Source organism: Arachis hypogaea, chromosome 18 (genome assembly GCF_003086295.3).
Source record: "Arachis hypogaea cultivar Tifrunner chromosome 18, arahy.Tifrunner.gnm2.J5K5, whole genome shotgun sequence".
In the NCBI taxonomy this organism is placed as follows: Eukaryota; Viridiplantae; Streptophyta; class Magnoliopsida; order Fabales; family Fabaceae; genus Arachis; species Arachis hypogaea.
Genome location: NC_092053.1, coordinates 23,181,845 through 23,195,278, shown reverse-complemented (window position 1 = coordinate 23,195,278; position 13,434 = coordinate 23,181,845). Strand labels below are relative to the sequence as shown.

The following is a 13,434-nucleotide window of genomic DNA, read 5'->3' as shown; positions in this document are numbered from 1 at the left end:
AATCTTTAATCTACTAAAATAGAAAATACTATAAAAAAATAATATTTTTTTTTAAAGTAGAATAATTTCTCATTGATAGTAATACTTATGAAGATTTATCTTTATTAAAATTTATTTGTGAAAATTTTATTTGTTGATATTATATTCATTTTTAAAGTCAAAATAATATACTCAATGCTATTACCGGTTAAAATTTTATATTTTATGATATAATTTTTAAATTTCTAATAATTTATAGTCTTATGCCATAAATAATAGAAAAAAAATTCTTATGGATATTTAGAATTTTAAAATTAATTAATTAAAAAGTTCATATGGATGTTTATGATTTTAAAATTAATTAATTAAGATCTTAAGAAGAAGTTGATGTTGAACTTATGTTATTAAAATAATAAGAAAAGAAGATCTGATAGATATTTAGGATTTTAAAATTATCTAGTTAAGGTTTTAAGAAGTTGATGCTGAAGAGGAAAAAAATAATAGAGAAGAGATTGTATGTGAAGAGTAAACTATATAGTTATTTATTGTTAAAATAATAAATACAGTTAAATGATAAAATTATTGGCGCAAGAAATTTTTTTCTATTATAAAATCTTTATTATTAAACTAATTCAACGCATCTAACCACAAAAATCCCTCACAGCAAGATAGTCTTTCATGCCTTCCTTTAGAAAATCACTAAAAATTCAATTTAACATAATATAGTTTTAATCGAATAAGGAGCACGCAATAAATGATAGTTTAGTCCTCGTTTTGGTTTAAAATATTTATTTACATAAGTTTTGGCGTATACAACTTCTAAAAAAAGATGAGTGTGTTTCAAAATCTATAACATCTTACTTTGGTCAAGATTGAACGGTTTCTTACGTAAATTTTGGGACTAGATATAGTTTAATTTCAATCGAGTAAGAAGAACTCGATGAATGATAATTTAGCCTTAGTTTTGACAAAAAATTCTTATTTACATAAATTTTGACATAAATTGTATACCCTAAATTGTAAATTCTAAAACCTAAAGGCTACCAAGTAAATCCTAGCATACTGATTTTTTACCTTTGCTAAAAAAAAACAACTCATTTATTTAATTAAGGACTTTTAGGTTATTACACTTTTATTCTTGCGTTTTAAATAAGTCTAAAACATTCACAATTTTTTTTTATAATTTCTTAATTTATTTATTTATTAAAATTAATTTGTATTTATCAAAAATAAAAAATTAGTATAATCTCATACACTTATTAATTCTTAAATTTAACTCTTAGATTTATATTTATTATTTTTAAATTTTAACAATTATTTTACTAAATGTAATTGTTGTTACTTATATTTATTAAAACTTATTTTTAATTTGAGTTATCAAATATAGATATTATTATTTTTAAAAAATAAAAATTTTACTAAACCGCGTCTAAATCAACCTAAACCTTCATCATAGGTTAAATTATTAATATTATTATATTTATTATGAACTGCATTTATTGCTATTATTTAAACATAACATGATTATAGGATTTAATATTATTAGATTTTTTAAACATCTTCATTCTTCAAAATTTAAATTTAGAATTAAAATCTCTTTCACAAAATTGAGCATTGCTATGTTAAAATTCTACAAAATAATAAAAAGTATTTTTCTTTCTGGTAATAAAGAACATGAAACTTTTTTTTGTTATTTTCGCAAAACAAAGAATGAGAGTTATATCCATAACTAGCATCCTCAGAAATAATATAATAGCCCAAATAAAAAATGTGTATGTCAAAGCAGAAAAACGTGCATGACACTAAAAAAATCCAACACCATAATTATCATCATTAATAATACATTGCAACCGAGACCTTGAATCAATGGCAGCATTATTTGCTTCGTTCGAAACTGCACCCGATTCGAATCCTCAATGAAAAATATATTTGCATTGTCTGTGTTTCTTTTTAACATCTACTAGAAAAAAAAAAATCTTTCGCACCATAGCACTGCCCTTAAATATTACCTTATCAACCTATATAACTGACTATTTACACCGACTCATAAGTATAGACATAACGGATTAAACAGTTAAGCATAGGTGCAATTCTCTTTTCTTAAGTTAGCTTTTAAAGTGAAGTCTTCAATTTTCATGTTAGTGTCATTTGGCCAGAGCCTTAAATGGAGCTCTGATATGCGATGGATTAATCCTATCGGGTTAAAAGATATTGTGGGCAACTAAAAAAAAATTAGAATATATATATATATATATATATATGGTAAATTCTACTCTATTATTTTTAAAATAAATGGTAAATTATCTCTTATGATATATACAGTGATTATTCATAAATTATTCTTCTATCAGAGCTCTTTTTTTTCAATTGACGCCATGTTTCTCTTGAAACTTGATAGTAGTGTCATTTTCATAATCCGCACCAAATACACCTCTTCTTCTCCAATTTTAAAACCATAATTCCTCTCAAATCCAATCACCATTTCCAATAAATTAAGTTAGAATTTTGAACTTGTTCATATGTTTTCAATCTCCCATTTCAACGAGCATATCTATTAATTTTTTAGTTCTCTTCTTCTTAAGATTTTCTTCCTAGTATTTTTTCTTAAAATTCAGTCGGATAAAAAATGATACTCCTCTTCAGATAACCAACCTTCATAGCATTGTATAACTATATAACAAAAACAAACCAAAATATTAGTTAATCATAAAAACAATGAGTCAATAATTACCATCTTAGGATTTTTATTATCTGAATAATGATTGAAAAATAATTTAAGAGCAATTAAAGATAAATAAAATAAAATAAAATACCTTGGTGTCTCTTTTCACGCACCAATTACCATCATTTTTAATTAATATATCACAAATTTTTATCAGTTTTTGAGCTCTCTCGTTTCTAGGATTTTCTAGCGATCGTATTAGAGATAGCAATTAGATTTGACGATCTCATTCGAACTTTGAAACTCTGGTTAAAAGATAATTTATCAATAATCACTGTATATGCCACAAGGAGTAATTTACCCTTTATTTTAGAGAGGACATGGTAGAGTTCATATATATATATATAGTCTTTTGTATTTGTACCAAAGTTCTCAAAATCAAAAGAGTCATTAAATTTGTGTAGATGTTAAATAATTTAAAAATTTGATCAAAATTCAATTAAATATATATTTATATATAAAAAATATATTTTTTTAAGAAAAATAAGTTTTTGTATCTTATTATTTTAAACTAGTTAACAATAAAAAATTTAGAATGATTCAATCAATTAGTCAAATTTTTTTTTTCTTTTGAATAATTTACTCAAGTTTTTATTCTAAATGGAATCAATCTAGTGACTAGTTCTTATTAATCCGCTTATACCAATAAGTTCAGTTCGGATATTAGAACCATGATTTGTACATCTGAGTCGAAACTAGATTCCAAATACAACTTATATGTTAAAATTTCGGCGAAGATAACCTCCAAATTCTAATTGGACGAGGAAATGCAAATTTATTTATTTATTTATTTTTGTATTATTGTCTTTTTTTTTTTTTTTTTCTAAAAACAAAATTGTAACATTGATGTGGATTGTGGACCTCAATAAATCTTAACTACAGGATTAGATTATTGACATTGTTAAGAAATATCAACATGAGAGAAATACACAGTAAACCATCACAAACACTCATGATTTAAAATACAAGGAAACATGTTTTTGGCATCAAATGAAATCAATGAACAAAGATAAGCCCTCCTAATAAGAGTTGTAACACACAAAAATTTATTAACTTTGCAATCCTCACTTAGGATATTACTATACCATACTCACATAATTTACATCAAGGATCTCTAACATGGCACCAAACTCCAAATCCAATGGCCTTATTGTGTCTGTGTGTGGCAAAAGCTAGAAACTATCTACAATCTTCCACATGAAACATGAATGTATGTGTTCAAAACCCAAAAAACAAAACAAAATGTTGTGTCAAACACTTTCTACTAAGCTAAAGAATGGGAAATGCAAAAACATTGAATTACCAAAACCATGGATAAAGAGGATTCATGAGTGTTGTCAACTAGGCTGCTTAGCTCCTTCTTCCAAAGAAGAGAAGCTTCCGGAATCCTTTCGCAGCTTTGGAAGAGTCCTCATCATTGTTCCATTTCTTCCTAGAGTGAACTGGTTCCGACGTCACTTGATCACTAAGTGGAGGAGGAGGGGTAGCATTTTGTTTCTTAGGGACTTGAATAGAGACAGCAGCATTGATTTCATCTATCTCTAGACTGACCTTTGAACTCACGGCAGAAACAGCTGGCGGCGGCTTCATTGGCGATGCTGCGCTAGGATTCATGATTGCCTCGGCGATCTGCTGAGGTTTATCGGCTGCAAGCGAAGATAACTTGCTTGACAAGTCTTTACCTCTTGACGCCTCCATGTGAAGTTGGCCAACATTTTCCTGCACGTGCTCTCTTTCTGAGATCAAATTCTTGGCCTTTTTCTCGAAATTGGCAGAGTTCATTGGCAACACAACTTCTAAGGCATGCTCTCTTTCCTCATTTGATTTCTTCACATCCTCTTTCTTCTTTGAAGATTTCACCTCTTTCACACCTTGTTTCTTCTTTTCCAAAGGAACTGCATTTGCCTTCAAGGATGGTTTCTTGGTAGGAACTGCTTTTGAAACTTTCTGACTTACTACACGCGCAATTGCGAGGCGCTCGATTGTGGAGTTTCGAAGGACAGGCTTTTGTGATTTCTTAGTCTCTTCATTGGATGGATGAATCTTTGGCTTGTTCTTGGAAGTAATCTTGGTGTCTATTGAAGTAGTCTTCTTAGAAGCACTTCTTTCTGCAATTCTTTTCTGCCGTTGAATCAGTAGCTCCTCCTTTCGCTTTCTACTTTCTTCTTCCTATCAAAACAAAATAGCCTTCAAAGTTCAAACAACAATAACAGAAACTTGAACAAGTAATGAAGTTCCACTTAGAAGAGTTAAAAGTTACCTTAGCTGTCATTCTGCTTCCAGGGGATGCTCTGGTTTTCGAGCTGATATCTGATTTGCTCCTTCCATTAAGTCCATTTACTGGCCTATCCTTTGCTGCTTTACCTGAAACTTTTCCATTCCTTGCTCCGGGAGCTTTAGTATTAGTCCTCTCGCCATTCGACGACTTCTTTTTCTCTGTTTCGGCGTTGGCTAGCTTTTTGTTCACTTCATTTGATGATATGTTGTTTTGATAATCCATTTCAGCACTCCAAGGTGGTGCTGCTGCGCTGTGCTCTAAGGCCGAGTCACGATCAAGAACCATGAAGAGATCATCTGGCTCTTGGGAATTCAAAGTTTCAGTCTTATTGTGAGAATGTTCTTGTGTGCTGTTGGAGAATTCAGCAGCACCAACAATGTCTGAAACCAAACTTAAGTCTGCTGCTGATTGAGAATTCGATTGGTTATCCGATGACCGAGCTTGAATCATGAATGAGTCATCAGCCAAAGTGTCTCTTCTGTTTTTCTCAGGATTGGAAACACCATTCAACATGCTGAAAGTTTTGTGTTCATTCTCATTTTCTGGTTTATCAGACTTATTCACAATGAACCAATCATCTTGCTGGCGTTTTGCCACGGTAGGTTCCGGGCCGCAGCCTGAAATAGTTGACACAGAATATTGACCTGATTCTCCATTTCTCTGAGAAAACAAAAACTTCTCATCTGTGTTAACCTTTTTCTTCATCAAGGAAGATGCATTCGTCCCCTCCTTAAAGTATTCGTTGTAATTTTGACTCTCATTGTCCAATTCCTTTGATGATAAAATAAATGAATCATCTTTGAAACTCTTATTCACAATAACTTCCTCCTCAAGCTTTACATTTTGTTGTTCTGTATCAGGACTAGGCTCATCATCTCTCCAGAGAAGATTCTGGAAAGCATCCCAGTTGTCATTTCCCTTCGTGCCATTCGAATCAATGCCAGCTGAACCATTTTGTTGTTTCTTATGCTGTTGGGAGCTTGACTTGTGCTTTCTCTCTAGTGACTCCACAGCTTCCTCTACTTGATGTTTCAGGGAATCTCCATTGATAAAATCTTCATTGTTCGAGGAACTCCCCTCGGTGACACTACCTTTTTCGCCATCTCCTTTAGAGGTTATATAGTTTATATTGCGAATAACGACTTTCCTTGATGACCTCTTTCCATGCTTCTTTTTGCCTTGCCTTGAATGTTCATCTGAATCACTCTCATAACTTGAGTCACTGGACAAAGTAGATGCATCTTCCTGAGAGTGTTTCTTCTTCTTCTTCTTCTTCTTAAAGGATGGTTTATTATAATCCATTGAGTCTTCCGAATTCGGAGGCCATTGCATACTGGCTGGATAGTATGAAGAGGGAACCTGCATACCAGGATAGAGGTACCCTTGGTATGGTGGTGGCAAATGTTGAAATCCATGACCCTGAAAATTGTGAATGTAATGGGGAACATGGTTTGGCCATGACATTGGTGGTGTTGGCATGCCATTATCTGCAAATTTTTTCACCATTAAAGATAAGTAACATAAGGGAATTCATGTATGAAAATTCTGAATTTTCTTGAAAGAACTAGATATTGATGATACCTTGATTCATGTCAAAACTTGCATGACTTGGGGTTGACTCAGAGATAGCAGCATCACCTAAACCATTCAGTTTACTGCTAGCATCATCTTCGCCGGCGAGTATGATTCCGGCTGTTCTCAGGTATGGCAATACCGGTTGAGACGACACTTGCATTGCTGCTATCTCATCCATCCAGAGCTTGTCTTCATTCTTTTGTTTGCATAGATCTAAGAAATTGATGCATGCTTCCCTACATGAGATACCAATTTATATTACAAAGTTCTCAGGTGCTAAAAATCAATACAAGTATGTAACAACAAGTAACTAAAGTATTTAAAAAGAAATGAAATTGAGGATAAATGAATCTCCAGTTAAATTAGATGTAAGATTTTCCTGTTCTTTTTCAAGCAAGAAGATTGGACAAATCAAAGGACTATTTTCTTGCATGCTTACAGACCTTAAACGTGAAGCTCCGAAAGCATCGGCGAAACATATAAGATCATCTAAAGACTCTGGATAGTACCCTCCTACTAAAGCACGGGCATAGGCCATTGCTTGCTCTTTGCAAAGCATGGCTTTACGATTATCTAAAACACGTCGAAGGCGAACCCTGTTCATCAGAAACAAATCAAAACTTATTGCAACATATTATAGATACTTCCTTCAAGAACAAAAAAATGATGAGAAACAAGATAGAATAAGGAATGCACCAAGTATAGTACCTGGAATTTTCTTCATTTCCCTCTTGATTCGCAGTTGACTTTTTGATGCGCCCTTCTGCAGAAGATAACAGATTTACTGTTAAACCAAAAGAAAAAAAAGTCTCTGATCCTATTTAAAATAGAAATGAAAGATTAAACAGAGAAACTATATGTCAAGAAAATGATGAAACCTAAATAAAGTTGTATTGTTATAGTAAGTAATTTGGTACTATTTAGCAATCATCTAATATTGTGATTAGTACTTTCTCTCATTATGATGCAAGCTCAAAGTTAAGAATGTAGTAGTAAACACAATCATTGGCCTTTTTAATTCAATAATCACATTCAGGTAGTGATTGAAATTTGCACCGATACCTTCTTCTAACACTAAATTTGTCTTCTCAATTGACTGATTTTCGATCTGCACAATCTCCTTTTCTATCGTCACAATCCTCTCTAGAACTTCTGGAGTGCTTACAAATCTAACAAACCTGTAGAAAAATCAAAACAAAACAGATTAAAAAAGGCTCTTTCATCTCCATCTAGCAGAAAATAAGGGATCAAAACATTGTTCTTATTCTTATGGAATTATTCCAAAGGTACAAACTTTGAAAGTAAACAAATGAAGGGTAATGGTTGTTTTGATCCAATCATTCAGAAAACTTGCAATCAAAGCAATCAAACTCTATTGTTTACCAAAACTCAGAGAGCTTTGAAAACCTTAAATCACAAATCACAGCACATAAACTTGATTTAGAGATCTAAACTCATAAATGAAGAGATAAAGAAGCATGCTTAGAATTGGTAAGGAAGAGGAAAGAAAATGGAACCTTTGGAGGGTGGCTTTGGTGAACCATGGAGCATTGGGAGAAGATGGAGGACGCAGAGTGATGGAATAGCCAGCTTTTGAAATCTGATCTTTTGCACTCTTTAGATGTGAAAGAAACGGTTCTAACAACCCTGAAGCTAGTCTTTCACTCACACCACCAGCAACAATAACCAAGTCGCATCTTTCAACACAAACAAAGAAGAATGAATGAAACTTTATGGAAAATGTGTTAACTTTGAAGAATGAAGCAAGTACCTTGTTCTTGTTGGGGTGAGCTGAAAGAGTGTGTGATCAAGACGAGTGCTTGGGTCCATAGCTCAAGCCTCAAGGTTGAAACACTTCAAAGCTGAGAGTGAGTGAGATTCCAAGTCTTACACTACAAACTTGAATCAATGCTTCACATGGAATGCAAGAGAGAGAGAGAGGTTTGGCACATGGAAATGGAATTGCTTAATTGTTTGTTGAGTTTCTGAATGTGGGTCCAACATAACATGCTCTCTCTCTCTCTCTCAGACATAGTCACAGACATGTAGACATTGTTTCTAGAAAGAGAATGCAGAACTAGTACTCTACTATGATGGTGCAGGGGAATGAGTGAGTGAGATCATATGATAATAAGAATAATATAAAACAAAATGAAACGTGAATAAATGTAAATGAAGAGAGGATTGGAGTGTGGTTAAGTAGTTGAAAGGTCGATATTTGGCTTTGTTATGTTATGTTATGTTAACTTGTCATCAAAGAGAGCAGAGAGAGAAATTGTGATGACTTTAGATTTATTGTTGTCGGTGTGATAAAAAGTGAGGGAGGCACCAGCAAAGAATAATTAACGCCTTCTTCCTCTTATCACTTGCCACAACCAACCATCCCAACAGTATACGCCCGATCTTAATTTATTTATATACCAAAATCAATTACTAAACTCAGTCACCAATGAATTTGTGTACAAATATATATAATTTAATTTATTTTTTATGTGTATTTATATTTAAACATATATTTATATTAATAATTAACTTTGATAGTTGATTTTAATAACTGTGTAAACACGTAACATAGTCAATTTATTTAACATATAAATTTCTCATTACAAACAAGAGAGACCATATAAAATTTGGGCCAACATTACTACCCATATTTACTGATCCGCAAATATGTAATTCACTTTAATTCCGTTCGATTAGATTGACAATCTAATTTGCAGTGAATATAATTAGATTTAAGTGTTGGATTAATTTTACCTGTTCAATGTGCAGTCTTAATATATATATTTTGAATAAGGAAGGATTTTAACATAAATTTTTTCTTACAAGTATTTAATACTACAAAATTTATAATTCAATTCGCTAATATTACGTAAATAATATTTGATATTATAAAATATTAAAAAATTAAATATTATATTTAAATAAAAATATTTTATTTTTGGAATCGATTCAAATATAGTCGAGTTGAGAGATATAGATTACTGTCTGATAAGATTTGAAATATGTGAATAAAAATACAATAGAATTTAAACCCTATCACATCCTATTTATCGCCATCTCTACTACACATCTTAAACTAGAAGCACCAAAGGACATGGGCTAACCAAACTACTTGACTCAATGCCTAATGTTTGAATGGATATAAGTATGTAACCTACATTCAATAAATTGATCCCAAATAACAAAAAGAAAAACAATTCAAGAACAGAAAGTCATTCTTAATGCTTGAAGATGCAAGGTTGTTATCACCCGGGGCAGTTTAAAATTATGATTGGAGTCACTTAATTTGGAATATGCTAATTGGACAGCTAGCAACAAATAATGTACATTTGCAACACAAAGGAAACCGACAAATAGGACTAATTAAGATAACTAAAGCTGTAGTATGACAAAAACAACTTATGAGAAAAAAGAATGTTTTGTTCTTGCTCTTTTCCCATATTAGGATAAATATTCTTCATATCTCCTGAGAAGTGAATGGCGTTATTTGATTCATGCTACAATCTGCAAATGCAAAATCTTTCTTCCCTTCTAGAGGAGTAGATGCAGAGCAAATATTTCAAAACCACAACCTTTAATTTGCTGAACAAGGAAAATTTTGTTGGTAAGATGAGTAGGGTATGAAAATAAAAATACAGGTTAATATTTAGGATAGTTTTCAAAAAATCACAAATGAATTAAATTGATTTTTAAAGATTTAGATGTTTCAATTTAATTCTTAAAAATATAAAATCGTAAAATATACAGTTATGTAAATTTCGAATTCTTATCTCTTAAAGCATCAAATAGATGCATATTTTTAAATAGTTAAGTGTGATGATTGTAATGAATTAGTTTTACATCTAAAAAATTAAAAATAAAAAATTTATAAAATAAGATACCTATTAATTTAATATCTTAAAGTTTTAAATTAGATAAAACATCTTCTGATATTGCATTTTTTTAATTACTTCCTCTCTAAAATCTCCTCAATAATCAAAAACTCCTTACAATGGCTCTACACATGCCCTACCAAAACTAATCTTTGAAGATGATTTAGGTAATGTGAGAATTGATTTATACCTATTTTATAGTTAAGGACAAAGACTTTGACACTCGTGGGGCACTTAATGGTGGTTGGATAATTGATATTAAGAGAAAAAAATGAAAATTATAACGTGCAATCATGGCTTTGTTAATTTCTAACAATCAATCATTTTACATCTTAATGTTGGTTCATACTTAGCTTTCGTAAAATATAATTATAAAAATAAAATAAAATGAAGTGCTTGTGGATAGAATTGCTTCCCAATTCATTCACACAATTAGTAGTAGGGTTTAATTATTGTCATTTGATTTGATACTTCTTTATGATAATTAGTTAGCTTTTGGACTAATTTCCCTTGATTTGATAGTATTATTATTGCTCTTAGCTCCATACCTCCATCAATTCTCGTAGAAAGGCTCATCCACCTTCCACAACATCAAACTTTAGGGAAAATATATATATATATATATTTTCTTTATCATATCTTCTCATATAAATGTGTATCATCATATGAATATGAGTATAAAAATGTTAAAGGAACCGTCATGTTTATGATATATATTTTGAGTTAATATTATAATGATCCCATATCCCAAATTGGAACGCACATAAGTGGTATAGTAATTTTAGACTAAGATGGAAACCATTTTTTTTTAGATAATATTAGTTTAATACTTAGGTCAACTTTGAGATTTTATTCAAAACGTTATAACTCCCCTCTTCTCCTATGTAACCTGCAGGTATTTTTGCATGGTTTTTTCATTCTCCAATATAGTGCAAATGTGCTGACTAATAAGAAAGCATATATAGTATCATATTGACCAAGAAAAAATTAAATAGCATATATATAGTACAATAATATAAATGTGACAAGAAGCCCAAGCAAGGGTTGGTCACATACACAATAATAATTCATGTGCAGACACAGACACCAGATTATTATTATTGCTTCCCGGACACAACAGCACAATTGATATTGATTTTTTATCCTTGAAGCTTTGGGATTCTATGTTAGGAAAAATTGTGGATGATCCATTTTTTTTTTTTTTTTTTGTATTTGAACTAATATTAATGCATTTTTTATTTTTCAATAAAAATATTGGCGGTTAATATTATTTTTTATGTTATTGACTTATTTTTGTCAATAAATAGAAAGTAGACACAAATTTTGTAGAGATTAATTAATTGGTGATACAAATTTGGGCCGGTAATAATATCCTGTATATGCAGATCAAGTTTTTTGGATGTACCCAAAGGAATTATTGCAGGTGAGGGTGCGATTCAGTGCACATTAACAGAGATGTCCTTTCATTTCATGTGATCCACTTGAAGCAAAACCTTACTTCACGTTTCACGTGATGTTTGCCTCATGTATGATGTATCTATGTTTTTGGAAAAATTGAAAAGTTAAATATAAGTGTTTTTATAAAATATTTTTAAAATATTAGTTTTAATTATATAATTTTTTTTATAATATTTTATTAAAAGAATTATGTGACATATTGATATTAATTTAATAATGAGTGTAAGTTAAGAGTATAATAATATTTCTTAATATAATTTTTTTAATATTTAACACTTTAATAAATATTTTAGAAATACTTGATAAGGCATTTATTAACTAATATAAATTTATTATTCTCATCTATTTTAAGAATGTCTGATTTTCCATATAATTAACTTCTGACTAAATTAATAAGATAGATTTATACTGTCGATTATAATAATTCATTTTATCTATAACTCAGTTAGGCGACTTTTTCATATATTACACTATTAATCAATATAAGTACTTATTGTAACCATGACTTGAACAATATTAAAACAGATACAAATAAACACAAGAGGCAATAATAAAGTTTTGGTTTTAGTTAACATGTATTCTAATGATACAAGTTAACATTATAATTAAAAAATTTATTATAAAACATGTATAATAAAAAACATAATTAAAATTAGTGTATAAAAAAATATTGAGAATTTTAAATTTATAAAAAAATGAGAAAAAATTGATGAAGGGACTAATTTGGTGCACGACATTCAATTTCAAAGACTAAAATGAGTCATTTGATACAAAGTAAGGGACCAATTTAGTGCACATGTAACAATGACATAGTGGATGACACGTGGACAAATAGCATTGCGACACATGGCATAAGCTAACACGTGGCAAAATAGCATTGTGACACGTGGCATACCCATCCATGTCAGCATGCCACGTGTCGTTGACCGACACGTCATTATACCGTTACACGTGGCCAAATCATGAGGTGATACGTGTCACCAAAAGTCCACATCATTAAGCCACGTTAGCGCGTCGTTAACGGAAAATGGGTCAGGGACTACTATGGTACAATTTTTTTAATCTTAGGGATATAATTGATGCAATTAGAATCTCAGGAACGATTTTAGTGCACGACGTTAATTTCAGAGACCACTATGGGATTTACTCTACTTTACTTGCATTGTCTATAATCACTTTTTCCTATAATCAATTATGTAATCACTTTGGTTGCCTAATCGGTCATTAATTACAATATTAACTACCGATTTAACGACTAACAATTTTATAGTTTAATTTTTATATTGGCTGCTAAATTTATCGTGAATTTTATCCTTAATAATTTGAAGTTTTCATAGCTAATATTTTTTGTCAACTACTAATGTTACCATTAACAAACTATTTAGGGACCAATTTGTTAATGATCGATTTAAAGACCAACCGTTTTCATAACTTAAATTCTTGTTGCTCACTAAATCGATTGATAACTTCTCATTTAACAACTAACTTAACCAAAAGTTTACACATTCTAATTTCCGTCATGATTACTAAATTTAGTGATCAATTAA

General features: G+C 30.6%; 1 protein-coding gene across 1 annotated transcript; it reads right to left on the bottom strand.

Moving 5' to 3' along the window:
• Positions 1 to 3,724: 3,724 nt before the first annotated feature.
• Positions 3,725 to 8,940, bottom strand: LOC112769202 (COP1-interacting protein 7). Its single transcript, XM_025813659.3, has 8 exons — positions 8,326 to 8,940; positions 8,072 to 8,251; positions 7,617 to 7,732; positions 7,263 to 7,317; positions 6,998 to 7,150; positions 6,561 to 6,790; positions 4,962 to 6,466; positions 3,725 to 4,870 (listed from the first exon to the last, which is right to left on the bottom strand). Exons 1-8 carry the CDS (start codon positions 8,382 to 8,384, stop codon positions 4,052 to 4,054), a joined length of 3,117 nt encoding a protein of 1,038 aa, XP_025669444.1. The 5' UTR covers positions 8,385 to 8,940; the 3' UTR covers positions 3,725 to 4,051.
• Positions 8,941 to 13,434: the final 4,494 nt, after the last annotated feature.